Source organism: Salvelinus sp. IW2-2015, linkage group LG28 (genome assembly GCF_002910315.2).
Source record: "Salvelinus sp. IW2-2015 linkage group LG28, ASM291031v2, whole genome shotgun sequence".
NCBI classification, from domain to species: domain Eukaryota; kingdom Metazoa; phylum Chordata; class Actinopteri; order Salmoniformes; family Salmonidae; genus Salvelinus; species Salvelinus sp. IW2-2015.
Genome location: NC_036868.1, coordinates 17,855,734 through 17,872,843, shown reverse-complemented (window position 1 = coordinate 17,872,843; position 17,110 = coordinate 17,855,734). Strand labels below are relative to the sequence as shown.

The following is a 17,110-nucleotide window of genomic DNA, read 5'->3' as shown; positions in this document are numbered from 1 at the left end:
TTTGTTGTTGAGAGAGATTCTCTATTGACGAGAGGATTTCAGTTTCCTGTTTTGGATTTACATTGATAATATCCAGGAGAATCATTATTTGTTTAATACTGGAATAAAGACCTTGTTACTATTACGTCGCTTTTGGGTCCTCATTCACCAGCATAACACACTAAGTTGACTATGCCTATAAACAGCTTGGAACATTCCAGAAATTATGTCATGGCTTTAGAAGCTTCTGATAGGCTAATGAAATCATTTGATTCAATTTAAGGTGTACCTGTGAATGTATTTCAAGGCCTACCTTCAAACTCAGTGCCTCTTTGCTTAACATCATGGGAAAATCAAAATAAATCAGCCAAGACCTCAGAAAAAAAATTGTAGAGCTCCACAAGTCTGGTTCATCCTTGGGAGCAATTTCAAATGCCTGAAGGTACCACGTTCATCTGTACAAACAATAGTACGCAAGTATAACCACCATGGGACCACGCAGCCGTCATACCACTCAGGAAGGAGACGCATTCTGTCTCCTAGAAATGAACATACTTTTGTGCGAAAAGTGCAAATCAATCCCAGAACAACAGCAAAGGACCTGTGGAAGATGCTGGAGGAAACTGGTAGAAAAATATCTATATATCCACAGTAAAATGAGTCCTATATCGACATAACCTGAAAGGCGCTCAGCAAGGAGAAGCCACTGCTTCAAAACCGCCATAAAAAAAAGCCAGACTACGGTTTGCAACTGCACATGGGGACAAAGATCATACTTTTGGAGAAATGTCCTCTGGTCTGATGAAACAAAAATAGAACTGTTTGGCCATAATGACCATTGTTATGTTTGGAGGAAAACCACCATCCCAACCGTGAAGCACGGGGGTGGCAGCATCATGTTGTGGGGGTGCTTTGCTGCAGGAGGGACTGGTGCACTTCACAAAATAGATTGCATCATGAGGCAGGAAAATTATGTGGATCTTTTGAATCAACATCTCAAGACATCAGTCAAGAAGTTAAAGCTTGGTCCCAAATGGGTCTTCCAAATGGACAATGCATACTTCCAAAGTTGTGGCAAAATGGCTTAAGGACAACAAAGTCAAGATATTGGAGTGGCCATCACAAAGCCCTGACCTCAATCCTATAGAAAATTTGTGGGCAGAACTGAAAATGTTTGTGCGAGCAAGGAGGCCTACAAACCTGACTCAGTTACACCAGCTCTGTCAGGAGGAATGGGCCAAAATTCAACCAACTTATTGTGGGAAACTTGTAGAAGGCTACACAAAACGTTTTACCCAAGTTAAACAATTTAAAGGCAATGCTACCAAATACTAATTGAGTGTATGTAAACTTCTGACCTACTGGGAATGTGATGAAAGAAATAGAAGCTAAAAACTTATTCTCTCTACTATTATTCTGACATTTCACATTATTAAAATAAAGTGGTGATCCTAACTGACCTAAGACAGGGAATTTTTACTTGGATTAAATGTCAGGAATTGTGAAAAAACTGAGTTTAAATGTATTTGGCTAAGGTGTATGTAAACTTCCGACTTCAACTGTATCTCTGTGATCTGTATCAAAAAGTGGTCTGGCCGTCTCTGACAAGTCATAGAACTTAACATTGTTTTATTTACAAAGTTCTTGTGCTAAAACTGCCATATTACCTCACATCGCTCATAACCTACAGAAGTTTAAAATGAACCACCTTTCACTGTTAATAAACTGGACACTATTTTGCACCTGATTCTGCTGCATTCTGCTACTTATTGACCATAAGGGGCTGCTCCAACATCCGGTCCCTTTGACAGTCATGTATAAAAATGCCAAGTTGCCCATTAATTTGGCTACCATGGCTAGAAGAGATCTCAGTGACTTTGAAAGAGGGGTCTCAAAGGAGCATAACGTGTGTGTGTGTGTGTGTGTGTATGTGTGTGTATGTGTGTGTGTGTGTGTGTATGTGTGTGTGTGTGTGTGTGTGTGTCTCAGATCTCAACACAATTTAACACTATTGGGAGATTCTGGAGCATTGCCTGAGACAGCGTTTTACACCACCATCAACAAAACACAAAATTATGGAATTTCTCTGGAAGAGAAAGCTTTCAGTGATGCCAGAGCGATTGATGAGGCTCTTCAAAGAATAACCTCAGCAGCAGGGAGGGTCAGCCCCAGCAGTCAGCTGGCTCAGGCAGCAGGGCAACAGGAAGAAGAGGGATCAGATGGAGCAGAAGCACCAGCAGTAGTGCCACAAACGTCTGCTGTTTGGATGCTGTTTGACGAGAGAGCAACTGGGGATGCAGCACGAAGGAATCCCTCAGCAGATTCCATAATGGCGGTCTGATCCTATTTGGAGGAGTCCCTCCTCGAAAGATCTGCAGATCCTCTGAGCTGGTGGAAGAACAAGGCCTCGGTCTACCCACAGCTTACTAAAGTCATGACAGGGAGACTCTGCATAGTGGCCACATCCGAGGGTCTTCTCGAAAACGTGACAAATAATTACTGAGAGAAGAAACCGCATCAGCACCTCGAAAGTGAGGCAGCTTGCATTTCTGAATGCAAATCTCTCATAAATGCAAAATATGGTCAGCATTGATGTGTGCTGCTGGTTATAACATGGCAATAAAGAAGAGAGAGAAAAGAGGGACCAGTTTAATGTTTTAAATGGGATGCTGCAGTTTTCCAAATTGTTATTATTTTTCTTTGTAATATTCTATTATGCTGTTCAGATTGTATTCGTTTTGAATGGTTAGATTTATATGTACTTTGTTAATATACATTAAAAAGTTAGACTTTAAATGCAAATGTTTAATAGCATCCATTTTCATAACAAACCAATGCATTTTAAATACATTGTGGTTAAGGTAGAGTATGACTTCATTTAATAATTTAATTAGAATTGTTTTAACACCAATCATAGTCAAACTATGGCAAACTGTTTGACCTGATAAAATACAAAACATATATTTTTTAAAGAGCCGTTTGGGAGCCAAAAGAGCCGTCTCTTTTTGGTAAGCTGAGCCGAAAGAGCCGGAATGCCCATCACTAGTAGTGTCCCAACGCCCTATTAAAATACTTTATTTTGGTGTTTACTTTATTTTGTCAGTTACCTGTAGGTGAAACGGCCTTTAGGTTTTACGTGCTGCATACATGGAATGAATTTCAGGACACTCTGAGATTAGACTGCCTAGTACCTTTCGGTCATTTCAGGGCATTGGTGGGACACATGTTCACAGAGTAGTGTACGTGTTTTTTGTAATTTACTTCTGATATCTTGATGGGCTGGGGAAATTGTTTGGTTGATTACATTTCGTATTAATACTGTATGTGTTTTTTTTTTATTCTTCAGGGCTCATTTGTAAAAGAGACTTGGGTATCAATATGACTCTCTGTTGAAATAAAGGTTAAATAAAGTCTGGTGAGTTAGCGGATAAGTCAGGTTGCTGTCAACCAAGTGGTTGTGAGTTAAAATCTGAGGTGAGGTTGAGGGCCCAAGTGTGCTCACTGTTTAGTTGAACATGCACAATGTATGTCATGTTAACAGTGTAATGCAAACCAAAGCTTTCTAAAAAGGCTCCAAGGCTGTAGGAACTTACTGTTAACTTGACAAAAAGACATCACACAAACACTAGCCAGTGATGTTCATATAACCATTAGTCGCTGATGTTCATATGATGTCCTGTCAAAAACATTCTTGCAACTTTCTCTCTCCAAATGTTCTGATATCCAATGTCTGTGTGCCATGGAAGAAACGTTTTTCCAGTGAGATTTTAAAAACACGAAAGTGATGTTCCCACAGTAACGTTACCTGTAGACCAAGTTGTAACCTGATTGGAATGTTCCCTAAAGGTTTGGGAGTTTGTCCAAACCACTACTTAACCCTAACTAACTAAACCGCAATAAACCCATCCATTTGATTCATTATGACCATTGGCTGTGCCCCACAGTCCCTCGCCAATCAGTAAACTTAATGGAAGTGTACAATATCTACAACCGCTGTTCCATGCGGAATGAGACCATCAGCTGGACAGCACTTTATGTTAAATCAATACTGTCTGTTCGGTTTAATGTACACTCCTTCAGCGTGGCAATAAAGACGATGAATCAGGAAATCAGTCACGTTCTGACTGGTATAATTATGTTTAATAATATAATCATGACCCAAGAGTTGACCTTACCCTGCATTCAGACACGATAAAAGCGTTCCTGTCATGCTTATCAAAGCTGAACCAGCATTACCAACCATAGACAGTAGAGTGGGCTATCCTATTCCTGCTCCTATTGCCAGCACAGCGAAATCAAATGGCCAAAGCGGCCGTGGAAGCGATAAAAAATAGAACACTGCTGCCTCCACTTATCCAAAGGCATCAAACTTATTTTATGATCATGTTTTGTATTTCTGTTTTGCATTTCGTAGTTGTATATTATGTGTATATTTTTGTAACTACAGGGCTCATCTGTAAGAGAGACCATGATCTAAGCATGACTTCCTGTCAAAACAAAGGTAAAACATTTTTTTTTAAGAATGACTGATTGAATAGATGTAATATGGTCTTAGGTATCTAATAATATTTTTCCACTGTGGGGCGGAGCTAGAATCAAACATTATGTTTTCATGAAAAGCCTGGTTCCACATCATTCAAAATAAAGTCAAATCATACTTTATTTGTCACATGCGCCGAATACAACAAGTGTAGACCTTACCGTGAAATGCTTACTTACATGCCCTTAACCAATAGTGCAGTTCAAGAAGAGTTAAGAAAATATTTACCAAATAAACTAAAGTAAAAAATAATAAAAAGTAACACAATAAAATAACAACAACGAGGCTTTATACAGGGGGAACCAGTACAGAGTCAGTGTACGGGGGTACAGGTAAGTTGAGGTAATTTGTACATGTAGGTACAATCAGCGAGTAGCAGCAGTGTACAAAACAATGTAAATAGTCCGGTGGCCATTTGATTAATTGTTCCACAGTCTTATGGCTTGGGGGTAGAAGCTGTTCAGGAGCCTTTTGGTCCAAGACTTGGTGCTTGCCGTACCGCTTGCCGTGCGCAAGCAGAGAAAACAGTCTATGACTTGGGTGACTGGAGTCTCTAACAATTTTATGGACTTTCCTCTGACACTGCTTATTATATAGGTCCTGGATGGCAGGAAGCTTGGCCCCAGTGATGTACTGGGCCGTACGCACTACCCTCTGTAGTGCCTTACTGTCAGATGCCGAGCAGTTAACATACCAGGCGGTGATGCAACCGGTCAGGATGGTCTCGATGGTGCAGCTGTAGAACTTTTTGATGATCTGGGGACACATGCCAAATCTTTTCAGTCTCCTGAGGGGGAAAAGGTGTTGTCGTCCTCTTCACAACTGTCTTTGTGTGTTTGGACCATGATAGTTCATTGGGGATGTGGACACCAAGGAACTTGAAACTCTCGACCCGCTCCACTACAGCCCCATCAATGTTAATGGGCGCCTGTTCGGCCCGCCTTTTCCTGTAGTCCACGATTAGCTCCTTTGTCTTGCTCACATTGAGGGAGAGGTTGTTGTCATGCCACCACACTGCCAGTTCTCTGACCTCCTCTCTATAGGCTGTCTCATCATTGTCGGTGATCAGGCCTACCACTGTTGTGTCGTCAGCAACAACACGATGGTGTTGGAGTTGTGTTTGGCCATGCAGTCGTGGGTGAACAGGGAGTACAGGAGGGAACTAAGTACAAACCCCTGAGGGGCCCCAGTGTTGAGGATCAGCGTGGCAAACCTGTTGTTGCCAACCCTTACCACCTGGGGGCGGCCCATCAGGAAGTCCAGGATCCAGTTGCAGAGGGAGGTGTTTAGTCCCAGGGTCCTTAGCTTAGTGATGAGCCTTGTGGGCACTATGGTGTTGAACACTGAGCTGTAGTCAATGAACAGCATTCTCACATAGGTGTTCCTTTTGTCCAGGTGGGAAAGGGCTGTGTGGAGTGCGATTGAGATTGTGTCATCTGTGGATCTGTTTGAGTGGTATGTGAATTGGAGTGGGTCTAGGGTACCCGGGAGGATGCTGTTGATGTGAGCCATGACCAGCCTTTCAAAGCACTTCATGGCTACCGACGTGAATGCTACAGGGTGGTAATCATTTAGGCAGGTTACCTTCGCTTCCTTGGGCACAGGGACTATGGTGGTCTGCTTGAAACATGTTGGTATTACAGACTCGGTCAGGGAGAGGTTGAAAATGTCAGTGAAGACACTTGCCAGTTGGTCCGCGCATGCTTTGAGTACACATCCTGGTAATCTATCTGGCCCTGTGTTTTTGTGAATGTTGACCTGTTTAAAAGTCTTGCTTACATCGGCTACCGAGAGCATTATCACACAGTCATCCAGAACAGCTGGTGCTTTTGTGCATGCTTCAGTGTTGCTTGCTTCGAAGCGAGCATAAAAGGCAATTAGCTCATCTGGTAGGCTCACGTCACTGGGCAGCTCACGTCTGGGTTTCCCTTTGTAGTCCGTAATAGTTTAAGCCCTGCCACATCCGAGGAGCATCAGAACCGGTGTAGTAGGATTCAATCTTATTCCTGTATTGACACTTTGCTTGTTTGATGGTTCGTCTGAGGGCATAGCGGGATTTCTTACAAGCGTCCAAATTAGTGTCCCGCTCCTTGAAATTGGCAGCTCTAGCCTTTAGCTCGATGCTGATGTTGCCTGTAATCCATGGCTTCTGGTTGGGATATGTGCGTATGGTCACTGTGGGGACGACGTCGTCGATGCACATATTGATGAAGCCGATGACTAAGGTGGTATACTCTTCAATGCCATTGGATGAATCCCGGAACATATTCAAGTCTGTGCTAGCAAAACAGTCCTGTAGCGTAGCATCTGTGTCATCTGACCACTTCCGTATTGAGCGAGTCACTGGTACTTCCTCCTTTAGTTTTGACGTAAGTAGGAATCAGGAGGATATAATTATGGTCAGATTTGCCAAATGGAGGGTGGTGGAGAGCTTTGTATGCATCTCTGTCTGTGGAGTAAAGGTGGTCTAGAGTTTTTTTTACTCTGGTTGCACATGTAACATACTGGTACAAATTTGGTAAAACTGATTTAAGTTTGCCTGCATTAAAGTCCCCGGCCACTAGGAACGCCGCTTCTGGATGAGCATTTTTTTGTTTGCTTATAGCCTTGTAGAGTTGGTTGAGTGCGGTCTTAATGCCAGCATCGGTCTGTGGTGGTAAATAGATGGTTACGAATAATATAGATTAAAACACTCTTGGTAGATAGTGTGGTCTACAGCTTATCATAAGGTACAGGCGAGCAATACCTCAAGACTTCTTTAATATTATACATTGCGCACCAGCTGTTATTGACAAATAGACCCCCAACCCTCGTCTTACCAGACGTAGCTTCTTCTCTGTTCTGCCGGTGCATGGAAAATCCCGCCAGCTCTATATTTTCCGTGTCGTCATTCACAACTCGGTGAAACATAAGATATTACAGTTTTTAATGTCCCGATGGTAGGATAATCGTAAGTCATCAATTTTATTTTCCAATGATTGCATGTTAGCCAGTAGAACGGATGGCAGTTGGAGTTTACTCACTCGCCTACAGATTCTCAGAAGGCAGCTCGACCTGCGCCCCCTTTTCCTCCGTCTTTTCTTCATGCAAATGACGGGGATTTTGGCCTGTTCCCGGGAAAGCAGTATATCCTTCTCGTTAGAGGAAAAAGCTTCTTCCTGTTCGTGGTGAGTAATCACTGTTCTGATGGCCAGAAGGTATTTTCTGTCATAAGAGACAGTAGCAGCAACATTATGTACCAAATAAGTAAAAAAACAAGTTACAAACAACACAAAAAAACGAACAAATTACACAGTTGGTTAGGAGCATGTAAAACGTCAGCCATCCTCTTCGGCACCATCTTACTTGTATGTAAAAGCAACCAGTACATAGAGGGATACAAGCTCAAACTGGTATTCAAAGTCTGTGCTAAGACAGGCAGCCACAATTCTGAAACTTTTTCCACTAATTGGTCTTTTGACCAACCACATTCCCAAGACTGTTCTAATTTCACCCACTACAAAATCTACACCTTGAGCAGGAATTAGATGGGCTGTGTTCAGCCATAGTCTTTGCATATTACTTTCACAGTGGAGACCGCCCTCGATGAGGCTTAAGGTAAAGTATGTGAAATACCATAACCATTTGCAGAGGAAAACCATGCATCAGAATAACTTTTTCCAAGACTGCTCCAACAATTACTTAGTTCTAAGTCCCATTCCTTGTAAAGGAAATACAAAAAAGGACCAACAAATGAGGCTGTGAGTCCCATTAAGATGCCACCAATGTGCCAGTTTCAATATTGGTATCACAGTGGAAAACTCAGATTCTGTACTGTCACAAACTAAATCTCTCTACACAAGACCCTGAAACAGAGACAGGAGCTCTAGGACTGAAAGAGCAATATGGTTTCTGCCCACTTACCCTATCTGTGTCAATGCCCTTGGACATGGCCCAAGTAGAGACGATGTAATCCATGACCCTCTCGCTCAGCCCCTTTGGCACCTGGTAAAGTTTGAGAAAGTCACGCACATTGTTGAGCATCTCGTGGTAGCGGTTAGTGTTGGTGTACATCTGCTGGAAGATGGTGGTGACGTTCCCAAAAATGGTGGCATACAGTAAGGCTGGAACACAAATAGGCAGAGGGAGGGGTTATTAGCGACATGCATTGCAAGAATGGAGTGGTGTGTGCTTGAGTGTTCCAATGCTAACAGGAGTGCTGCTTACATAGGTGGTAGTGAAGCCATTTGTAGTATATATAAACATGTCAGCACATTAAGTAATCATGGGTTATGGCACTTAGCTCAGTCGTTACTGTAAGAGGAAGACTAGCCTATAAATAAATACATTTACTTTGGTTTTGGGATCATAATTTGTCTGTAAGGGTTGGAGTTGGCTGGAGTTGGCCTAGCTCAGGCCTAAAGTCATCGGCCACTAAAGGCCAGGCTTTAGTTTTTAGGCCCAATCAAAACTCTACTCCACTTTTGATTGGCTAATTGTATGTAAAAGGAACCAATACATACAGGGATACAAGCTCAGACTGGTATTCAAAGGCTGCGTTTAGACAGACAGCAAAAATTCAGATATTTTTCTCCACTAATTGGTCTTTTGACCCACCACATTAGATATTTTCACATCAGATCTTTTTCAAAGCTGATCAGATTGGTCATAAGATCAATTAGTGAAGAAATATCAGAATTGGGTTGCCTATCAATACGCAGCCAAACAAACTGTAACAACTGACATCGAACTGCACTTGACTATTACAGGCAATTTCCCTGACATTTGTGGAGATACGATTCTAGGTAAACAGAGGACGGCTCAAGCTTCAATTACTTTTAAAAATCAGGTGCAGTGTGGTTTGCGTATTGCGGTTCGTTTCAATCCCGACTTAATGTATTCCTCTCACAGGCAAAATGACTAGCTTTGCTTCATGTCTGCCTGTAAAACTGTTTTAGTTAACCTTTATTTAACTAGGCAAGTCAGTTAAGAACAAATTCTTATTTACAATGATCCCCTGATCCCTGAAACGTTCCCACAACGTTCTGGGAATGGTGCGGGATAGTTGTTTGGCTTTGGAACATTCTCAGCACATTTAAGGAACGTGAAGGAAACATACTTTTCTTGGTATTTTATTACTTCAACAGAACGTTTCCTAAAAGTTCAAGCATGGTTACATTTCAATGACATTTTTGGTAATGTTCTAGGAACATTCTCCAACTCATTTGACATTGGGAATATTCTTAAATAGTTCAGAGAATATTAAGAATCAAAGTTCTTCTGTGGGAATTTCAGTACTTCAGCCTAACGTTCTTCAGTAACTCTACGTAATCTTTAACGTTTCTTCAGTATTTCAGCATAACGTTCTTCGAAGTATTTCAGGAACCTAACGATTCTCTCTTCAATATTAGTATCTTCAAAGCACTATAACTTCTTCAAGTACTTCTGCTAATTAAACGTCCTTCAGTACATTTCAGCTACAATAACGTATACTTCTAAGATACGTCACGCAGATACACTTTTAACGGGTTCTTCTAGTATCTTTCAGCTCCTAAGCGTTCTTCAGTTATGTTCCAGCATAACGTTCCTTCTATTATTACTCTTCAGCCTAAGCGATATCTTCTAGAATATTTTTTCTCAGCGAACATAACGTTCTATTCTAGTCACTTCAGTACATCAATGCCTAACGTTCTTCAGTATTCAGCATAATCGTTCTTCCAGATATTTCGTCACAACTATCGTTCTTCTTCAGTATATTTTCACAAACAACTTCTTCAGTACTTCAGCCTAACGTTCTTCAGTATTTCAGCATAAGCTTCAGACTTCAGCTACTTCAGTTCACATAACGTTCTTCAGGTATTTCAGTCCATAACGTTCTTCTAGTTATATTTCAGCATAACGTTTTCCTTCATACGTTCTTCAGTACTTCAGGCATAACGTTCTTCAGTTAATTTCAGCATAACGTTCTTCAGTATTTCAGCCTAACGTTCTTCAGTATTCAGGTTCCATAAACTTTCTTCAGTATTTCAGCTAACGTTCTCAGTACTTCAAGCTAACGTTTCCTATCAGTTTTCAGCATAACGTTGCTTCAGTATTTCAGCATAACGTTCTTCAGTACTCAGCCATAACGCTTCTTCATATTCAGCAACGTTTTCAGTACTTCAAGACTAACGTTTTTTTTCTTCAAGTACTTCAGCAAACGTTCTTCAGTACTTCAGCCTAACGTTCTTCAGTATTTCAGCAACGTTCTTCAGTACTTCAGCCTAAACGTTCTTCAGTATTTCAGCATAACGTTCTTCAGTACTTCAGCATAACGTTCTTCAGTACTTCAGCATAACGTTCTACAGTACTTCAGCCTAACGTTCTCAGTATTTCAGCATAACGTTCTTCAGTACTTCAGCCTAACGTTCTTCAGTATTTCAGCATAACGTTCTTCAGTACTTCAGCCTAACGTTCTTCAGTATTTCAGCATAACGTTTCTTCAGTACTTCAGCCTAACGTTCTTCAGTATTTCAGCATAACGTTCTTCAGTACTTCAGCATAACGTTCTTCAGTACTTCAGCATAACGTTCTTCAGTATTTCAGCATACGTTCTCAGACTTCAGCATAACGTTCTTCAGTACTTCAGCATAACGTTCTTCAGTACTTCAGCATAACGTTCTTCAGTATTTCAACATAACGTTCTTCAGTACTTCAGCCTAACGTTCTTCATATTCAGCATAACGTTCTTCAGTATTTCAGCATAACGTTCACAACTTCAGCCAACTTCTTCAGTACTTCAGCATAACGTTCTTCAGTATTTCAGCTAACGTTCTTCAGTACTTCAGCATAACGTTCTTCAGTATTTCAGCATAACGTTCTTCAGTACTTCAGCCTAAGTTCTTTCAGTACTTCAGCATAACGTTCTTCAGTACTTCAGCCTAACGTTCTTCAGTACTTTCAGCATAACGTTCTTCAGTACTTCAGCCTAACGTTCTTCAGTACTCAGCCTAACGTTCTTCAGTACTTCAGCGCATAACGTTCTTCAGTACTTCAGCCTAACGTTCTTCAGTACTTCAGCCTAACGTTCTTCAGTACTTCAGCATAACGTTCTTCAGTATCAGCTAACGTTCTTCAGTACTTCAGCCTAACGTTCTTCAGTACTTCAGCATAACGTTCTTCAGTATTTCAGCATAACGTTCTTCAGTACTTCAGCATAACGTTCTTCAGTCTTCAGCAGTAACGTTCTTCAGTACTTCAGCATAACGTTCTTCAGTATTTCAACTAACGTTCTTCAGTACTTCAGCATAACGTTCTTCAGTACTCAGCCTAACGTTCTTCAGTATTCAGCATAACGTTCTTCAGTACTTCAGCCTAACGTTCTTCAGTACTTCAGCCTAACGTTCTTCAGTATTTCAGCAAACGTTCTTCAGTACTTCAGCTAACGTTCTTCAGTACTCAGCATAACGTTCTTCAGTACTTCAGCATAACGTTCTTCAGTACTTCAGCCCTAACGTTCTTCAGTACTTCAGCATAACGTTCTTCAGTACTTCAGCTCATAACGTTCTCAGTACTCAGCATAACGTTCTTCAGTACTTCAGCATAACGTTCTTCAGTACTTCAGCAAACGTTCTTCAGTTTCACATAACGTTCTTCAGTACTTCAGCATAACGTTCTTCAGTACTTCAGCCTAACGTTCTTCAGTATTTCAGCATAACTTCTTCAGTACTTCAGCATAACGTTCTTCAGTACTTCAGCATAACGTTCTTCAGTACTTCAGCCTAACGTTCTCAGATTTCAGCTACGTTCAGACTTCAGCTAACGTTCTTCAGTACTTCATAGCCTAACGTTCTTCAGTACTTCAGCATAACGTTCTTCAGTACTTCAGCATAACGTTCTTCAGTACTTCAGCCTAACGTTCTTCAGTATTTCAGCATAACGTTCTTCAGTACTTCAGCCTAACGTTCTTCAGTACTTCAGCATAACGTTCTTCAGTACTTCAGCATAACGTTCTTCAGATACTTTCAGTATTAGTTTCTTCAGTACTTCAGCCTACGTTTTTCAGTACTTCAGCATAACGTTCTTCGTATTTCAGCCTATGTTCTTCAACTCAGCATAGAGTTCTTCAGTACTTCAGCCCTAACGTTCTTCAGTACTTCAGCCATAACGTCTTCTTCAGGTACTTCAGCCTAAACGTTCTTCAGTACTTCAGCATAACGTCTCAGTACTTCAGCCTAACGTTCGGTCAGCTAACTTGCAACGTTTTCAGTACTTCAGCTAACGTTCTTCAGTATTTCAGCCTAAGTTCTTCAGTACTTCAGCCATAATGTTGCTTACGTACTTCAGATAGAGAGACCTAACGTTTTTCAGTACTTCAGCATAACGTTCTTCAGCTAACTTCAGTCGACTAACGTTTTCAGTACTCAGCCTAACGTTCTTCAGTACTTCAGCATAACGTTCTTCAGTACTTCAGCATAACGTTCTTCAGTACTTCAGCCTAACGTTCTTCACTATTTCAGCATAACGTTCTTCAGTACTTCAGCATAACGTTCTACAGTACTTCAGCCTAACGTTCTTCAGTACTTCAGCATAACGTTCTTCAGTACTTCAGCCTAACGTTCTTCAGTACTTCAGACTAACGTTCTTCAGTACTTCAGCCTAACGTTCTATTTAAAGTTATGCTCTCAAATTGTTCTTACATTAAGAAACAACGTTCTTCTTTGGGAATTTCAGAGAACGTTCTAAGAATGTTCTTTAAAAACATACATTCCGTTCTCAATGTCAACAAAACTCACTCTATCCTCTATCTTGTTAAGTGTGTTCAGGTGTGTTGGCCACGCCCACTAACTGGACACACATGATCTTAATGAGCATGTGTTTCCTTTGAAATGGGGTCTGTTTGAATAGGCTAAAATGAACAGCTTTTCAGAGGAAAAAAACACCATTGCATGCTAGCGCCATCCTGGTGGCGCGGTGGACTGATTCCATGGATAGAGAACAGAAGAGCATTTTGTCGAATCTCACTGACGCCGTGTGTTTGGAGTTAAAAACAGTTAACCTAATCTAGCAGTATTATTGAAACATTCAGAGGAAGTTATTAAAAAACCTCACAACATTTTGAGAATGTTCTCAGAAAGTTATTTAACTACCTTCAAATAACCTATAATTTCGGTTCTCAGAACGTTAATATAACCTCCCAGGAAAACATTCAGGGAACCATAGTAACCTCCCTGCAACCTAAAAATGTACATTCCCAGAACAAGCTAAATTTAAACTTCTGTTCTCAGAACATTTTTTTCTTTTCTTCAGTTTTACCTGTCAGGAAACGAAAGGCTTCATTCCCAGAACCAATGGGAAACCGAAAATGTACGTTCCCACAACTTCCAAGGAACCAAATGTGATAGCTGGGCATTGTTGTCTATTTGCACATCCATCGCAATAAGAAGCAGAAGACACAATAACAAACTGCCTCCAATTACATGAGCTAAAATGAGTCAGTAGTGCATTTGCAAGCCTTGAGCATAAATAAACCTCTTGGGGAACTGTATTTTAAATAGACAACAATTAGCTTTTCCATTACACTCTGTAACTCCCCTGTGAAGTACAAACAAGTAGCCGTTAGATATAGACATGTCCTAATATGGAATGCACATTTGCTCAGTAGGAATACTGCATGCTGGAAGTTGCAATGACCCAAATGAGTCAGTTAGTATTGCTTATCATGGATTCTATCCACTCTGGGGAAAGAGGATAACCTCTACTCTGTTCTTTGGGTGGTTTATCTATCTAACTTGAGGAGTCTATGTTCATTCATCACATCTAGGCCTGCAGGCAGCCAGGCACAATCCACTTCTGCACCTTATTTTCTCCTATCTTTCTTTCCTCCTCTTTCCACCCTCACATCTTGCCAGGCCGTCATTGTAAATAAGAATTTGTTCCGAACTGACATGCCTGGTTAAATGCAATGCTGATGACAACTGCTCTGTGGATTGCTATACATTTGTAATGCTTCTGACATGGGGGATGATAGGTTATTAATGTGCTTGCTGAAGGCAAGACCACTCTAGATTTCTTACATATTTTTGTTATTATTATTCTGCCCGCTCTAGCGCTTAAACTATTTAAGCTATAAACATGAAACCAACTTTTAAATGTGCAGATGGCCCCAGCTTAGATTGTTTAAGAAAATATTTTTGATAGCCTTTCTAAATGTAATTTTTTTTTACATTTGTAAATTCTTAATTAATTGATATAATTCGTACTAATAACCCATCATAAATACATGCCTAGGGGGTTCTTTGCTTATGATCTCAGTGATCACTGCCCCTATAGTGTGTATTAGAGACACTATGCAAAAAAAGTCTGAACCTTGTCTAATAAAGAATAACACTAAAATTTTGCTAGTTTTGTTGCCACAACCCCTATTTATTAACTTTTTAAGGCTTAGGTAATTTGAGGTAAAACAGGCTTTAGTTTTTATGCGCCATACACTTGGAACAAATTTCAGAATAACCTACGTTTGGACGCTCTTGTGCCTTTTAGGCATTTTAGGGTATTGGTAAAGGAACTGTGCTCCGACACATGTATGTGTTTAATTAAAAATATATATATATTTATGTATTGTTGCAGTTCTCATGCTTCTGCCTTTGTTTGTTGTAATTTGTATCACTAGTTCCTTATTATGTACCTAATATTTTCTTAATTTTTTTGTGAAGCAGGGCTCCTTTAAAGTATAATTTTAAAGTATAATTTTAATGCTGTGAATCAGGGTGAACATTACACACAGATTGAGAAGACATGCTAAAATTGCCTTCTCTTGGCTGGACTGGCATATAACTTACTGATCTGAACCGGCAGAATTACATTCATCCTGCTTTCTTGTAGTTTCAATTCTAGTCCCATTCCAAGTCAATAACACACTCTCATCACAGTGCAGTAACTGGCTCCCTGAGGCAATGGAAACTAAAGCACCACAGTCTCAGATTATTGTGCAATTGCTCTATAATGGCGGATGATTTGTATGGATTGCAGTGGAACTCCTAATACATTGGTGGAGAGTCCTTCGGCACGCCAGTAAAAGTACTCATATCCGCCTTGGACAGACCTCAAGTGGTCCATCAGTAGACGACAAGTGATTGCTTTGAGAATAGAGGCTGTGCTGACTAGCCTGCAGCATCCTGTCTTACTCACAAAGAATGAGCATCCTTTTAGATTTGGTCAAAAGTATTACTCTTTCTGTGAGACCAGAGTGACAGAGTGACCAGAGTGACCATGTGACTATAAACTCCAAGAAACTAATGTTCTAATGTAGATGAACCTTGGGAATTTGGGGTAAAGAATAGATTTGGTAAAAGGCTCTACTCTTTATGTGAGACCGGAGACCTGTGTCTAGAAACTCCAAGAAACCATTGTTGTAAGAGAACCATGGAAATGTGTAAATGTAAATGTTGCAGTGGGTATTGATGTGTAGATAGACCTGAAATAGTCAATAGTTCAGTGGGGGATGGTGAGGAAATTGGGTAATAACCTGTCATAATATGATCATAACACTGTCATGACACATATATTTAGACCTGTTGTGACATATATTGCGTTATTTCATGGCTGGTTATGACCAATACATAAGATTGTAAAAAGCACAGCGGTCTAAGAGGCGTCACCACAGATCCGGGTTCGATCCCGGGCTGTGTCACAGCCGGCCACGACCGGGAGACCCATGAGGCGGCGCACAATTGGCCCAGTGGCATCCGGGTTAGAGGATTGTCTTGTCCCATCGCGCTCTAGCTACTCCTTCTGGCGGCTTGTGGCGCATGCACACTGACTTCGGTTCGCCTTCTGTACGGTGTTTCCTCCGACACATTGGTACGGCTGGCTTCCGTGTTAAGCGAGCAGTATGTCAAGAAGCAATGCGGTTTGGCGGGGTCGTGTTTCGAAGGACGCATGGCTCTCGACCTTTGCCTCTCCCGAGTCCATACGGGAGTTGTAGCGATAGGACAAGACTGTAACTATCAATTGGATATCACACAATTGGGGAGTAAAAGGATAAAAAATAAAAATAACAAATACATTTTTTTTTTAAGTGTAAAAAGCAACAAAACCTACCACAGTAGTTATTTTATGGCTGGTTATGACACCTACATAAAAGTATCAAAACTTACCACATAAGACAAAACATTCCATTACACCATAGCCTATAGGGTTCTGAAATTGGCCATATTAAATCATTATTGTACAGTGCATTCAGAAAGTAATCAGAACCCTTCCATTGTTCGATATTTTGTTATGTTACAGCCTTATTCTAAAATTGATTAAATAAAAACATTTCCTCATCAATCTACACACAAGACCCCATAATGACAAAGCGAAAACAGTTTTTTTGATTTTTTAAATAAAAAAACGAACTGAAATACCTTATTTACATAAGTATTCAGACCCTTTGCTATGAGACTTGAAATTGAGCTCAGGTGTATCCTGTTTCCAGTGATCATCCTTGAGATGTTTCTACAACTTGATTGGAGTCCACCTGTGGTAAATTCAATTGATTGGACATGGAAAGGCACACACCTGTCTATATAAGGTCCCACAGTTGACAGTGCATGTCAGAGCAAAAACCAAGCCATGAGGTCGAAGGAA

At 40.7% G+C, this 17,110-nt stretch overlaps 1 protein-coding gene across 1 annotated transcript in view; it reads right to left on the bottom strand.

Annotated features, from left to right (window-relative positions):
- Positions 1-17,110, bottom strand: part of kcnh5a (potassium voltage-gated channel, subfamily H (eag-related), member 5a) — a 139,721-nt gene that overhangs the window by 35,467 nt on the left and 87,144 nt on the right. The window contains exon 8 of the mRNA XM_023973544.1: positions 8,423-8,622. Within this exon, the coding sequence (XP_023829312.1) occupies positions 8,423-8,622 (200 nt within the window). The remainder of the gene's footprint in view (positions 1-8,422; positions 8,623-17,110) is intronic.